This window comes from Gossypium raimondii, chromosome 12 (genome assembly GCF_025698545.1).
Source record: "Gossypium raimondii isolate GPD5lz chromosome 12, ASM2569854v1, whole genome shotgun sequence".
NCBI lineage: Eukaryota > Viridiplantae > Streptophyta > Magnoliopsida > Malvales > Malvaceae > Gossypium > Gossypium raimondii.
In genome coordinates, this window is record NC_068576.1 from 50,370,036 (window position 1) to 50,385,369 (window position 15,334).

Here is a 15,334-nt window from a genome sequence, read left to right on the forward strand (position 1 = left end):
ATATAAAACAACTTTTTTTTCCCTTCATGATTGGTTCCTTGGATTAACAATTGAAGTTTGAAGAGCTATTCTCCTAAACTTAATAGAGGTGGTATAGATTTTACATCCCTTTTAAGTTATTTTATTGTAAAATATTTAACAATTTAGTCGTATACAATAATCACTCACTATCACAGCATTTCGTTATAATAATGAAGTTTTTAATAGAGAAGGTGTAAGGATTTGAAACCTATGAAAATTTAATAATAAGCTCTAAGAGACTATATGTAAGGGAATGAATCAAATGAAATTGATACTCGAAAATTTGTTTGTATCAAATGAAATCTAGCTATATGGAGTTGATGGGGAGAAAATAGTCTATAGCGCTATTGCAAATGAAAAACTAGGGCAGAAAAGTGGTCCTACAACATGGGTGTCATACCTCCTTTAAACAATAGATATTAGTTGGTATCCATATTTTGAGATATGTATCAATACCCTTGCCTTCTGTTTTGTTCTATCACTTCTAATTTGCCATGTATCAGTACTTGACCACCAAATTGTTTTAGAAACACTTGAACACTCCAAAATAACTTGATATTAACTCAAAAACATTTAGTATAAGATAAAACACATTTAAAACATGTTTGAGTTTTGATATTTTTAAAGGATATTTTCACTAAATGTCTTGGTAATAAAATTTATATTAAATATTGTTATATAAAAACTTAAGAACAAAAGAACAAACAGGAATTATATATATATTTTACTATGAATAAGTTAATACCGAAAACTCAAATGAAAGAAAGGCTAATTTTGGCTTGGTTCTTTTCTTTCTATTTACATGGAAATGTCACTATTCTACCAATTATTAAAAGAATAATTTTTATTATTTGTAGGAAAGTAAATTTTAGGAGCGATTGGTTCATTGATAATAGAATTACCAAAATGTAAGATAACATAATTTTTTTATTTGGTTGATAGAAGGTAAGATTATCTAAAAGCATATTTTATTAAATAAAATTATTAAAAATTAACCATGAAAATATAGAAAAAAATAGATAATAATATACAAAATGTTAACTTTTCTCAACTAATAAATAATTAATAATGGAAACACACTTATAATAATTAATTAAAATTAGGAAAATATAATCGATAAAATGTAATACAATAAGCAAATGTATAATTTTCTTAAATAATAATTATGGTTGTCGTTATCATATGTTATTAGGTTCTAATGAAAATGAGTTTATATCTTAAATAAAAATAATTCCAACTTAATAAATTGCATATAACATGAATTTAAGAGCGAATCTAAAAAATTTTGGGACCAAAATTAAATCATATATTTTACGATAGTAAAATTTAATTTCACTATTTTAATAGCTTATATCTTTATAATTTTTAAAGGGCTAAATTAATTTTTTATCATTTTTGAAGGGGTCAAAGTGTAATTTTATAAAGTATAAAGAGTCTAAATGAAAAAAATTCCATTTTAAGGGTTGGTGCCCTTCCAACCCCTAAATTCGCCCCGGCATGAATTGAAAAAATAAAAAAAAATAAAAAAAGTTATTAAATTTTAATTTGGTAAATTTTTTTTAAAAAAAAGAACAAGAAAAATATTAAAATAACTAAATGAATTGCATTTGAAAAAAATGAGGAGATGAATTTCAAATACTTGAATTTAAATTTAAATTTAAACTTAAAATAATTATATTATATATTTATATTGAGCTTTTAATTGAGTTGGTATTACAAGTTAATCAAGCAGCAATTTAATTGAGAAATTACAAAAATTATATATCTATACATATATGAGCTTCTAATTGAGTTGGTATTACAAGTTAACGGGCACTAATTTAATTGAGAAATTACAAAAAAATATCCTTTTATATACAAAGTAACGGATGTTTTATCTTTTTATATTTTTCAATAAAATAATATAATGATAATATTTAAACTTAAGACACATTTTTGTTGAGAGGTGAAGCAAATAAGTTTTAAAGTTTTAATTTAACAATTTGAAAGAGCTTAACTTGGTTGTAATAAAATTGTTATAAATATAATTTTTACATAAATTATTTTCATCCATATAATCCAATATTAATTAAGGAGATAAACCTTAAAAATAATTACATGGCATGTTAATTAAGGGATAAATATATGGTTTAATGGTAAAATGATAAAATTGAAAGATAAAATTGAAACAAAATATCAATCATTTTAGAATCTTACATTAAAATATGGTAATGAGATTATTTCTATATTGGGGAATCCTGACAAACTCAATATAATTTTTGAAATGCACAAAAAAAAAAAAGTGATATAAGATTTCTTAAGCCAAACATTTAATAAAAAAATAAAAAAAAATCACTTTTCACAAATCAAGCATTAATATCACATCTTAACTCGTAAATTAAGATGTTGATTGAGTTTTAGCTCAGTTGGTATCAACATTGTTGTCAGTAGACTTGTTCATAGGCCAAGCCGAGTCCGACCCAAAGGCCTCCTCAAAAAGTGGGAGGGTTTGGAAAAGAATATAGACTCGAAAAATGGGCTTAGATAAAAAAATAAGGCCCGTTTTAAAAACAGGTCAAGCCTCGAGTAAGTTTTTTTTGCCTGAGCCCAGCCCGAATTTACTAAATGACAAAAAGAAATCTATTTTTTTTTGTTATTTTAATGATATTTTCTTGTTGTTTTCTCTCTATTTTGCTACCATTTCACTATTATGTTGTTATTGTTTGAATATTGTATAATACTTGTTTTATTGTTAATTTTGTTATTATTTTAGAGCCATTTTCTTATTAAGTTGCGTCTATCTTAATATTATTTAAGTATACATATTTTTTAAAATTTATTTTTAATTTGTTCGAAAATATTTATTTTAATGTTTTTAGTATTTTTGATGTATTATATATATTTAAAAATTATGTTAAAAAACAATATAATATAAAAAAAATCTTAAAATGAGCTGGCCGGGTTGGGCCCGAGTTTTAGTATTTTTATCCGGATTGGGCTTGGGGCAATATTTTAGGCCCATTTTTCGAGGTCAGACCGGCCCGAGCCTAGCAAACGGGCCCAAATTTTTGCTGGAACACGGCTTGGCCCGGCCCATGATTACCTCTACTTTCCAATATAGGAGGATGTAGGTTCAAGTGCGCTGAAGCACATTATCCTCCTATTTAAGAGTAGGGGAGGGGCTATGAGTAAATCTAGGCACTGTATGAAAAAATAATGATTAAGAATCATGTTACCTTTATATGAAATGAAGTAAAAAAAAAAAACTAATAAATTAAGAGTATATAACCTAACTAGCCACTAAACTTTTACCATGTTTCTGTTTTGGTCATCCAATTATGAAAAATTTCAATTTAATCAGCAAACTATTTGGATTCGTTTTTTTGTTGTTGTGCCATTAAGTCTAAAACGATTGGATGACACGGCCATTTATTTCTTAGATAAACTACATGAATGGTCACTCAACTATGAGTGTTTCTATTTTGGTCACCCAACTAATTATTTTTTCGATCTAGTCACTAAAATTTATGAAATTAAAATTTTTAATCACCATGACATTAAATTGATAATGGAAGTTTGATGTGGCATTTTTTATTGGCCTAATAACAATTTTTTTCCTTTAATATTTATAGGTTTTATCAATTTAGTCTTAACTCTTAAAGAATTAAATAAATCAACCGTAAGCATTCTTACTACTATTTGGTGCTAGAAAGTTTTATATAATTTTTTATTTGATGCTAATAAGATTTGAGTTTTCAGCACTAGAGAACCACTATTTAACATAAAAACTTATTATTTTTTAAAAATCCAACTATTTATGATCTTTCTAGTGCTGAGTTTTTCAATGTTGGAGAAACACCATTTAATTCACAGGAAACTGGAAACATTTGAGTTTTTCTGTGCTAATAACATAGCTAAAAGCATAAAAGAATAGGTAGAGAGAGAAAAAGGTTAATAATTAGGATTAAATTGATAAGTATTGTAAGTGTTGAGTAAATTTATTGGTTTTTTAAGAATTTGAACTAAATTAATAGAATGTATGAATATTGAAAGGTTAAATTTATTATTAGGTCAATAAAAAGGTTACATCAAACTTAATAACTTGATGATTAAAAATTTTAATTTATTCGAGAAATAAAGAGATATGTCATCTAGCAGTTCCAAATTTAATGACACAATAACTAAAAATGGATTCAAATAGTTAATGATTAAATAGATAGTTTGATACCCTAAAGAGGAACACAATGAAATCTAATAAAATCTTAGTGACTAATTAGGTTGTTTACCCTAAAATCAATTATCATGCCAAATGTTTTCCTAAACAACGTGACAAAATGTGGGAAAAGCAAAACAATAATAAGCGAAGAATCAGGAAATGTGTCGCTTTCGTGGTCCAATCAACTTTCGCCAAATGGACCTTTCCTCCTCTAGACTGGGTCAAGCTCCGAAAAACAATAATAATAAAAAGGTTTCCATTTCGAAGGCAAATTAAATAAAAAAAAAGTTAAACCACAGATTAAAATCGTACATAGCGATTAACGAAGTTGCATGATTTGCTTACGTGGCGACAAACGGTTGGTTGATTTCATGCAGCACGTAATATCATTGCATCACTGTCACGAAGATCTATAAAAAACGACACGCAATTGAAGTTTTGATTTTGATTTCCAAATTTTTTTTAAGTAACAAAGGAGTATTTTCGATCGTCTTTAGAACAAGGGTTCTTGGATTGATATGATGATGGGGCGTTTAGCTCTTCTTCTTCTCTTAGCTTTTGCGTCACTGCAGCTCTTTTGCTTCGCCGATGATGATAATAATGACGATGATGTGGTTTTTTTTTTTTTTAAATCTCGAATTGGTGAAGAATATTTTGATATGTAAAATTTGAAAATAAGATTTCTTCTGTTCTGTTTTTAGGTTTTTTATGAATCATTTGAAGAGTCATTTGAGGGTCGATGGATCGTCTCTAATAAAGATGATTATAAAGGTGAGATTTTCTTATTTAATTTTATGGAACTCTTCATTGGGATGTTTACTTACGGATTGATTTTTATCATTTTATAGTCTGATTTCTTCATGTTGTTTGTCCTGAAAACATATGCATAAAACCAAGATGAAAAATTGATCTTTGGGAAACTAGAGGGTACTTAATGATTTTTATAATCTAACATTTATGGGATCCTTAATTTTGTTTTTAAATCATAAATTTGATGATCTCATTGACAATCAATATTTTGATGCGTTACTGGGAATTGCTAATGGAAACTAGATAAAGTATATGCTTTGTGATATGGATATGGTTTTAAAAGATAGATAGTTGTATGATGTTCATAATATATGTAGGGCTGGTAGCGTTGGGTGTAGATATTGATGTTGTTTTTGGAGCTGCAGGTTTATGGAAGCATTCAAAGAGCGAGGGCCACGAAGACTATGGTCTTCTGGTGAGTGAGAAGGCAAGAAAGTATGCAATAGTGAAAGTGGTTGATGAACCGGTGAGTCTGAAAGATGGAACCACCGTGCTTCAGTTCGAGACTCGGCTCCAGAGTGGAATCGAATGTGGTGGTGCCTACATTAAATTTCTTCGTCCTCAAGAGGCGGGTTGGAAGCCTGAGGAATTCGACAATGAATCCCCTTACTCCATCATGTTTGGACCTGACAAATGTGGGACAACAAACAAGGTGCATTTCATATTTAAGCATAAGAATCCCAAGAATGGGGAATATGTTGAACACCATCTTAAATACCCACCTTCTGTCCCATCCGATAAGCTCACTCATGTCTACACTGCAACCTTAAAACGCGACAAAGAGGTTAAAATTATGATTGATGGAGAGGAGAAGAAGAAGGCAAACTTCTTAGCAGCCGAAGATTTTGATCCTCCACTTATCCCAGCCAAGACAATCCCTGATCCTGATGATAAGAAACCAGAGGATTGGGATGACAAAGAAAAGCTTCCTGATCCAAATGCTGTGAAACCGGATGATTGGGACGAGGATGCACCAATGGAAATCGAGGACGAGGAGGCGGTGAAACCAGAAGGATGGTTAGACGATGAGCCTGAGGAGATAGATGACCCTGAGGCAACCAAGCCAGAAGATTGGGATGATGAAGAGGATGGTGTGTGGGAACCCCCAAAGATGTATAACCCAAAGTGTGCAATAGCTCCTGGTTGCGGTGAATGGAAGAGGCCAATGAAGAGTAATCCTGCTTACAAAGGGAAATGGTCTCCTCCACTAATTGATAACCCCAATTATAAGGGTGTTTGGAAGGCTAGGGAGATTCCAAACCCCAACTACTTTGAGCTTGACAAGCCTGACTTTGAGCCTATTGCTGCCATTGGTATTGAGATTTGGACAATGCAAGAAGGAATACTGTTTGATAATATATTGATAGCTAAAAACGAGAAGGTTGCCAAGTCATATCGAGAGACCAAGTGGAAACCCAAGTTTGAGGTTGAGAAAGAAAGACAGCAGGCTGAGGAAGAAGCTTCTGGTTTAGACTTCCTTGCAAGCATCAAGGTCATGCTTTTGCAAGTTTATTTATGGTATTATTTTTCGTTTACTCAATCTTGTAACATTTTAACTTAAAAGTTGGTGATTTCTTAATCTGCAGAGGAAGGTGTTTAATGCCCTATACCAGATTGCTGATATTCCTTTCTTAAGCAACTACAAGCCTCAAATTCTCGTAAGTTCACGTAATATGCTGTTTCTCATATGCAATATCAGTATTTCATTGGTGGAGAGCGGAAAAGCCAGAAAATTTTGTTAATTTTAAAAAATTTAAATGGTGGAGCCTACCAGCTCCCTCCTAGATTCGCGGATGACATCTGAATTTTGAGTTTTTCACTTTAGGATCACATTAAGAAGGCTGAGAAGCAACCAAACCTCACCATGGGAGTCCTAGTCTCTACTGTCGCCATTATCCTCACGATTTTCTTGAAGCTCATTTTTGGTGGCAAGAATCAGGTTGGTCTATGTTTCTCTATTCTGCCGCTGTTTGTATATATGTTATTCAAGTTCTGATTTGACATTTGTCCGGAAATGTGCCCGACATGGATATGTTTAATACCCTTTTCAAGAATGCAAGGTCCTTTGAAAATCCTTGGAAGAATATATCCGTAATGGATACTTTAAGAACTAGGGTTGTTCTTATTCCCTTGGTTAATGCTTGTGCAGCAATGCCCAAGAATAGAAACGAAACCAGTACCCGTGGTCGCTGAAACATCAGATGATCAAGGAAGCGATGGAGAAAAGGTTGAAAAGGCAGAGAAAAATGAAGCTGCTGCTGCTGCACGACGAAGGAGGCGTGAAACATAATATAAAAAGGAAAAAAGTCTTTAAAACAGAGTGGTCGGTGATCATCAGTTCCAATTGTGGCTGATTTTTGGGCTTTTAGGTGGTTTTCCCTTTGTAGCTGAAACTTGGTTTTTAACTTTTTGGATATTAGAATTTCCCTTATATTCAACATGTAATATCTTTTTGCTGTTGAGTTCAATGACATGAGGAATCCCCAATTAGAAAAGGATCGTTGGTTAGTTATATGAAATGTTTTCTATGTGAAACGTTAACTTACAAAATGGCTGAGAATTAGAAGTAAATGTAGAGCCCTCCATACATTGTTACTTTTCAACTAGATTTTTTTAAATCTAAATTTTCTTTGTAACGACTTTTCACCAAATTGAGCCTTCCGAAATAATATAACTTCACAAAATTTTTAGAATGTGCTCTCGTCAATTAATTGGTATAACTAATAATAGAACCATCAGATGTCAAGAGCAAATTTTAAAAACTACAGAAACCTTTATTAGGAACAAGCACCCCCCCCCCTCTCACAAAAGATAATTTATATTCTAAAAAAGTCTTCGACCTAAAACTATATGTTCGTAACTTTTAAAATTAATTTTGTGCTCTTGGTAATCACATGTCAGTACTATTTTCGTGTTTTTAAAATTAATAAATCTACTCAATTCACAATTATTTGATCAATGAGTTTCCCGCATTGACCTATTGTCACATAACAATTAAGTTACTCTCGTTGAACTGTTACATTGATTTAATGCATTCTGACATTCAAACCAATACTTACAAATAAATAAAAAGAAGAAATTTCCGTACCATAGAAATATCCAAAATAAACATAGATTAAAAATTCTATCCAACGGGAATTTGAAAAAAAAAAAATGTTCCTATCGGTCTCCCACATGGAAACATAACAGAAATGCTACTGTTCACCTTATTTAAACATGTATTAAAAAAATTGTCTCTCGTAATGTTAAAAAAAAAGATTTTAAAAAAAGAGTCAAAATTTAAGCATGTTATAGTTGAGATTTTTCTTTCGAGGAGCTCTTGTAACTCTTCAAACGAGAATGATCCACACCTATAACTTAGAACTCTTTAGATGTTTAACCCCAAAAAGTGATTGATAAAAAAATTACAATACCTAACGCCGACCTCCGGTTTTCTTAGCCGCAACTGGCGGAAATAAATCCTCATCATCCGACTCCACATCTCCATACTGCCACATTCCACGCCGACCAGTTTTCGCTTCCTCCTGACACTCTTCCAATTTATTAAGCATCAATTTTCTCTCCTTCGATTCCCATTTCTTCCTCTTCTCCAACCTAGCAAGACCGTCCTGCAAATAAAACAAACAAATAACACGCTCGTAAGATTTAAGAAATTCGATACAGAAATTAGTAAATGGTTGACACTGTTTTGTCACAGCAAGGATGACCTGGATATAACCCTCTAAATTCATGAAAATCAAACCTTTAAACATATCAGAATTTTTAAAAGAATCAGAGGTTGAGTAGAACAGAGAAGGGATAATTTATTGTTCAAACCTTCAGCATTGCTGCATTGATGCTATCCTCCGGGTCCTCGGTAAAGAGGGTTACAACGAGACAAGTACCAGTTCCCTGCCCCTTGACTTTTCCCCCAGAGGTATCCCTTTCCTCTATCACTGCCTTGAATTGCAGTGAACTTCCTAATGTCTGCTCACTCAAAAACTGGGCAGCCTCAGTACCCAATTCATCATCGAGGCTTGGAACTTTCAAAAATGCAAGACTGCATAACTGAGCAAGCCCGGGTGTTGCTGATAATGAAGCATCAATAGGCCGTAATTGATTGTAGGGAACCAACTCTTGGTTTCCATAATCGAGATAAAACACTTCAAACCTGTCATTTGAAGACTGAACTCCTCCTCGAGGTGCATTGACAATCTTCACCCGTCAAACAAGATGCTTTCAGTACCAAAAATGAAAAGAGAAGTGAAAGGTGAAAGCACAAACATGTCAAATGGCACACGAATATGCATAATATGCGGGACAACCATGATTCTTGATTTTAGAACATTGAGAACCAGTGTTTCAAAATTTGTCCTGTTAGATTCAAAATATTTTAGAATGCCTTTAATATTTAAATCTTGTTATGGGTTCAAAATTAACTATGCCAGACGGACATTTGGAAAATTTTGGCATTCCTCACCCCCACCATCCTTTAAACAAAAACAGCAGGCACAATATGAAACCAATTGAAAATTCCGCAGCCAAAACCATTCAAATAAAGGATTACAAAAAAAAGAACATATTCAGGATCAAGTTTACCGAACTAACCAGTGCACGGTTCCATGAGTTATCCATGCTAAACTGAGCAAGGACAGCGTCGCCCTTCTTAGGATTAAAAGCACCAATCACAGGAGCCTCTTGGATATTTAAAGATGCAAGCTGTTTCTGAATAGAAGATACTCTCTGATCTCCAACTGTTTGGACGTAAAATTTTCCACCGTTCAATACTTCAGTAATAACAACCTGAAAATAACAAGAAGAATAAGTTATTTCTAGTTAAGTTCATGATTCAGTCAGATAGGTATTATTTTTAGTTAAGTTCCTAAACCACCTCCAGCAATTCCTTTTGTTTGTTCTCTACAGGGGCGGATCCATTGGAAACTTCCTCCCCTTCAACATAGTTCTCCCAAATCTGCAATTAGAAGTTCAAAGATAATAAAGCCAAAAAGTTTCATTAAGCATTACCAAAAGAATATGCATGATAAAGAAAAGTCCATCAGCTACTTACTTTCAGTTTCTGCCTCTTGGCGGATTGTTCAGCCTGTTCGAGAAGATGAGCATCAGGAATCCTGTCAGCACCAAATGAAGTTTGTAGCTTTGCCAGGCCAGCTTCAACTAGTGTCACAGCCATATTGGTTCTGGACTCCCACAAAGACCCCAAAAATGTTCCAGTTCTATCGACAGTTTCCACTTCAATCTATGTAGAAAAACATACATTTGTAAAAAGGGAAAAACAAGATCATGGCAGACAAGCAATTCAAACAGAATCCATACCTCCACATCTCTCTGCATGATCTTCCGTCTCATTACTGCTATGGCTTCATCTGAATATGGTTCATCGCGACCAGGACATCTGACACCAGAAAATGAGAAGGCAATGCTACAAGTTTCCTTAGGGATCAACAACTTAAAACGATGACCGCTTAGGACATATTCCACAATAGCTGGTATCCTCTTGTGAAGCAGGAAATGCAAGAAATCTCTAGCTTTCTTGGCTGGTGCCTGAGAGTAGGGAAGACAGTATATGGATATTAGAATTTAGATTCGAAATACAATATACAAACAAGAAAATGAATAACATAAAGAGATACAATTGCCAACCATTGTGAGGTCTTGTATGTGCGTGACTGGAGGATCCTTGGCAGAATGGATTCCTTTCTTCCCAGAAATCGCACGTGATTCAGCTGCCAAAAGGGCATCATAATAGTTTGATCTTTCCTCAAAATCCCTATGTCTTATCACTGAGCCAAAGCCACGTCCAACCACCAACTCTGCAACATTCAAGCCAGGTGGCTGACTACCAGCTGTGGATGGGAGTGCGGCAGGAGCATCATCACCATCACCCTTAGCAGGAGACATTAGGAAGACTGAGCCGAAATCCATTACCCTTGAATCTGCAGGTGCAGCAGCAGCTATAGCACCATCTGCCATGGGAACCTTCCTTGAATATTCCATTTCTACAGTCACCTGAGAAAAGTATATTGACATATGATGAATAAAGGTTCCTAACAGTAACAAAATAAGATTTTAAAGAAAAATTACTCTAACCTGTTTTCCAATAAGGCGTGTTCTCAAAAACTCTCTTGCTTCCCGGGCATAAGCAGCCGGCTTTTCATCTCTACGAGGATTGCCAATTTTTGGACACCTAATGCTTGAAAGATTGACTCGGCGCTCTGCAAGAGGACTGCCATATGGGACAGAATCATCAGCCACAACAATGCAGTCCCCGCTAACAACCTCCACAACCTAAGTTGAAAAGTCATACTATTATAAATAGTTACAAAAAAGCCAAAAATCATATACTAGTTGTACAAGAAACTTGCATGAAAAAGTAATTAAAAAAACTGCTGCTATTACCTTTCCTGTGAAGTTTTGGTCACGGATTGCCTTTGAGCTTGTAGCTGGGGGTACATAATTTGTCCAGATCCTTAGCCGAGTCTTCTTGGCTTCAAGCTCTGCAGCCTTCAACCGCCGTTTGGCATCATCTTCCATCATATTAGCACTCCATTCAACATATTTTGCTAGACCCTTTATTGTGAGAAGAAATTGTTAGATTCAGAAAGGAGGGGTGGGAAGCAAGCTTAAAAGAATTCAATCATTCAGAATATGTAAACAAAAATTAAAGATAAAAAAGATGCATATAGTGTTTTATACAATTTCTAGTATGAAAGAAATCTGCTAACCAAAGAAACAGTTTAATTGATTATATGCCCAAGGCATCACATAAAGTAGTATCATAACTACACTAAGATATAGGTACAAATAGCTTCTAACTTTAAATTTGCATAGTGGATAGGAAAAACAAAGTAAGCTAGAGATTTAAAACAGCTCATTGGAGAAAACAGCTAAAGAAATATTTAAGAGAGGATTAAAGATATAGAAACAACCAATCTCAGTAAAAGATCTGAAATCAAGAAAATATTCTTTTACCAATAAATCATGACCAACAAAATGAGAAAGAAGAGAAAAAAATCAAGTTCCTTGCACATAAACACTTAAGACACAGCCCTAACAACAATCTCAAACATAAGAAATATTTTCTTTAACAAATAAAGGTGAGCTTTTGAAGATAGTTCAAGCGTACAAACTTCTCCTCGAATGGAGAACTACCAAATTATTATCAAGAAACTAATCTTTTGGAAATAAAAGTTTTTAAAAGCAAAAATAGAACAAAAGAAAATTAATTCAAGTCTAAAACATGAATAATAGAAACCCTATAATTCAGTACTCAATGCTAATGTAACAGATTAAACATATTTTAGGCATGCACAGCAAAAGAAATCCAGGAACTTACATTTTCCATAAGCTCCAATGCAAGGTCCTTCGCAGTTTCACCTTCAGGATAATAAACTGATCCAATCAAATTGCTAAATTTGTCAACACCTTCAAGAACAATGCGGACCTACAACATCAATCTTGACTTTAGGATATATGTACAAAATGTACTCACACAAGTCGACCTGAAGTCTTTTTCACTCACATCTCTATTCAAGCAGCGAACTTCTGTAAAATGTTTAGCTTCTGGCCCAAATGGATCTGGGGACACTTCAGTAGCAGCAACTGTAGACGCAGAAAGCTTCTGTGCAGATGTTAAGGGAGCCCGTGGCTCAGCTGAAGCATCTCCATTTTGATCATCAGAGGTCAAATCCGTTTCAACAACAGTTTCTGCAACAGCCCTTCTACCCATTGAAGGGGACTACATGAACAGGGAAAAGAAGGTAAATATTCACGAAGACAAATTAACATGCAATTGAAATAAAAAAGCAGAACTGCAGTTTATAGTGCACCTGAATACCAGCAATAAACACTTGCACAAACTGAAAATCTGGGAGCAGATAGACTCGAACAGTACTACCATCACGAACCTGCTCCACAATACCTTCCATTGGCTTACCCTTATTTGCAGCCAGAAGACCCATGGCATCCAAGTTACTAGGGTCACCAATAGCAGATGGAGGTAAATCCCGGATAGAAGCCTCAGCAGCACCAGGCACCTACAACCACGATAAACATTTTCATTTGATAGCTACTCATTGTTTTTAGGTCAGTTAGATGCCCAAATATAATTGGGCATATAAAAAGGGGAAAGAGATTACCTTGCTCCATCGACCCACACCTTGTTGTTTGGCCTGTTCCTCAAGACGTAGCAGTTCAGAAAGAATAGGGCTTGCTTCGCCTTTCTGCTGTCCTTGCTCCCTGACCTGCACAAGCCAGGCTCAGATAACCTAAACACCAATTTTTTTAAAAATTGCTGAATCACTTTCCCCAGTATCACGAAAAAATTGACAAACGAATTACCTTTGCCCAGCCTTGAGAGACAACCAAAATTGCAACATTTTTGTCACCGAGGTAAACTGAGCCAAATTCTCGACCTATGCTCGGTACAGCATATTCAACTCTGAAAGTGACTTCCTGAGTAAAGAACAAATTTTTTTAGGTCACCCTGATTTTAAGCAATATCATCAATAACTAAAATTACACGAATCATTCGAAGGGAACAGCACCTTCCCTATGCAGAGCTTCCTCAAAAATTCTCTGCTCTCCCAGGCAAATGGCTCATCAATACCGCCTCTACGTGCCTATCAATAAAATAAGACGGAAAACATGAACACAAAGAAAAGCATCGACTGGAAGTTTGACTCAAACAGCATGCAACAAAAAGTTTACAAGTTAGAACTTAACAATTATGAAATCAAGATACCAACCTACTCAAAAGTAATTCCCAGAATCATTATCCGGACCCAAAACTAAATTAATCAGCAAGAAAATGCCAAACAGACATTACAAATAAATTTAAAAGCGACCAACGAAGACATAAAAGAATATTTAAATGAGTTTTACCAGTCTGGGAGCAATGAGAGATGCCAGGGTAATGGTCTTCTCGGGTGGAGGTCCAGGTCTGTTACTGGCCATCGCCGTTACCACCAAGGAATCCCCCGATGGAACTGCTTTGACTCTCCCTTTGTACCATCCCGTTCTCCCAGCTGCTGGTGCCGCCATTCTCAACGGCTAAGATCTAAAACAAACACTTTCAATATTCAATATTTCCGCAAACAAGCAAAAATATCGGTAACATTCTAAAGAAACATAATTCGAAATAAATTCTCCAGATCTGTAACATATGATCCACAGGAATTTCAAAACGATCTAAAATCCATCCTTTGAGTATTCTAAAACGCTACATGCATCAACGGAACACTAAAATATTAATAACAGTATCAATTCAAAAGGCCTTGATCTGTTAATTTCATCGAACGAGACCAACGAAAAAAATAACAAACAGTTTGAATAAGAAAGAACAAAATCAAAACAATTTCATCTAAAATCAGATTAAACAATGCCAAATATAATACCAAAAACGAAAATTATCGGTCTTGGCTTTTACCTGGATCAAACGAGGAAAACTCCTTATTGGATCTACCGAAGAACGGAGAATGAAAGATTTTATATAATGATGATAAGCTCCGTTATTTTGTATTATTTAAAAAAATTAAATTAAATAAAAAAAAACTCAGAGTAGGAGAGAGAGGGCGGCGATCAGAGACAGAGAGAAGTGGAAGAATGTGCGCGTAAGAGCCAATATATACACGCAGAGGAAGGCGAGTTGGGTGATAAAAATAGCCTCCGTTCTGGAATAAAATTACATGAAATGCCACGAGAAATAGATACAATATGAAGTTGACAAAATTGATGCTGGTTTCTGATTGTAGAGATCTGTTAGATTCAGATTTTTAGTTATTTCTTCTGACCGATTTTGCCCCTGTTTCTTATCTATATCTAAAATTGAAAACTCCGCCACTTTGACATCTTATTTCGCTCTACTATTTCCTTTAAAATATATGTAACTAATTTTCAGGCCTAAGACCGAATTTTTTAATTCAACAAACTGCGAGCTGCTACAATTAAAATCAAATTAATATTGCCAATTTTGTTTAGGAACATAGCCTTAAATGACCCGTTCGAATAGTTGGTTTATATATTTTTTAAATTCAATAAAATATAATTTTAAACTCAAATGAACAAAAATATTTCATATTAAAAATTTTTTAATAAATAATTATGAGTGGAATAGTAAGATATTTTTATTTGAATTTATTCATCTTATATTTAATTCGTAAGTAATATTTTACATTTATTTTATTTTAAATATTTATCATATGGAATAACAATTGTAATTTTTTAGCAAATAATAATAATACTAATTATCCTTTAAATTAAGGATGTTTTAATAATTTTATAAGCTGGGTTGATGTCGAGTCATGACATCAA

General features: G+C 33.7%; 2 protein-coding genes across 2 annotated transcripts; one reads left to right on the plus strand and one right to left on the minus strand.

Moving 5' to 3' along the window:
* The first annotated feature begins 4,697 nt into the window (after positions 1-4,697).
* On the plus strand, positions 4,698-7,628 carry LOC105764850 (calnexin homolog). The gene is made up of 6 exons (XM_012583627.2): positions 4,698-4,830; positions 4,918-4,987; positions 5,392-6,518; positions 6,613-6,684; positions 6,852-6,965; positions 7,176-7,628. Exons 1-6 carry the CDS (start codon positions 4,735-4,737, stop codon positions 7,314-7,316), a joined length of 1,620 nt encoding a protein of 539 aa, XP_012439081.1. The 5' UTR covers positions 4,698-4,734; the 3' UTR covers positions 7,317-7,628.
* Positions 7,629-8,092: 464 nt separating this feature from the next.
* Positions 8,093-14,622, minus strand: LOC105764849 (ribonuclease TUDOR 1). The gene is made up of 17 exons (XM_012583625.2): positions 14,451-14,622; positions 13,907-14,081; positions 13,570-13,644; positions 13,364-13,477; positions 13,162-13,266; positions 12,853-13,059; positions 12,546-12,761; positions 12,360-12,467; positions 11,423-11,593; positions 11,114-11,311; positions 10,667-11,032; positions 10,340-10,567; positions 10,074-10,262; positions 9,897-9,977; positions 9,614-9,808; positions 8,843-9,220; positions 8,093-8,634 (listed from the first exon to the last, which is right to left on the minus strand). Exons 2-17 carry the CDS (start codon positions 14,063-14,065, stop codon positions 8,440-8,442), a joined length of 2,985 nt encoding a protein of 994 aa, XP_012439079.1. The 5' UTR covers positions 14,066-14,081; positions 14,451-14,622; the 3' UTR covers positions 8,093-8,439.
* Positions 14,623-15,334: the final 712 nt, after the last annotated feature.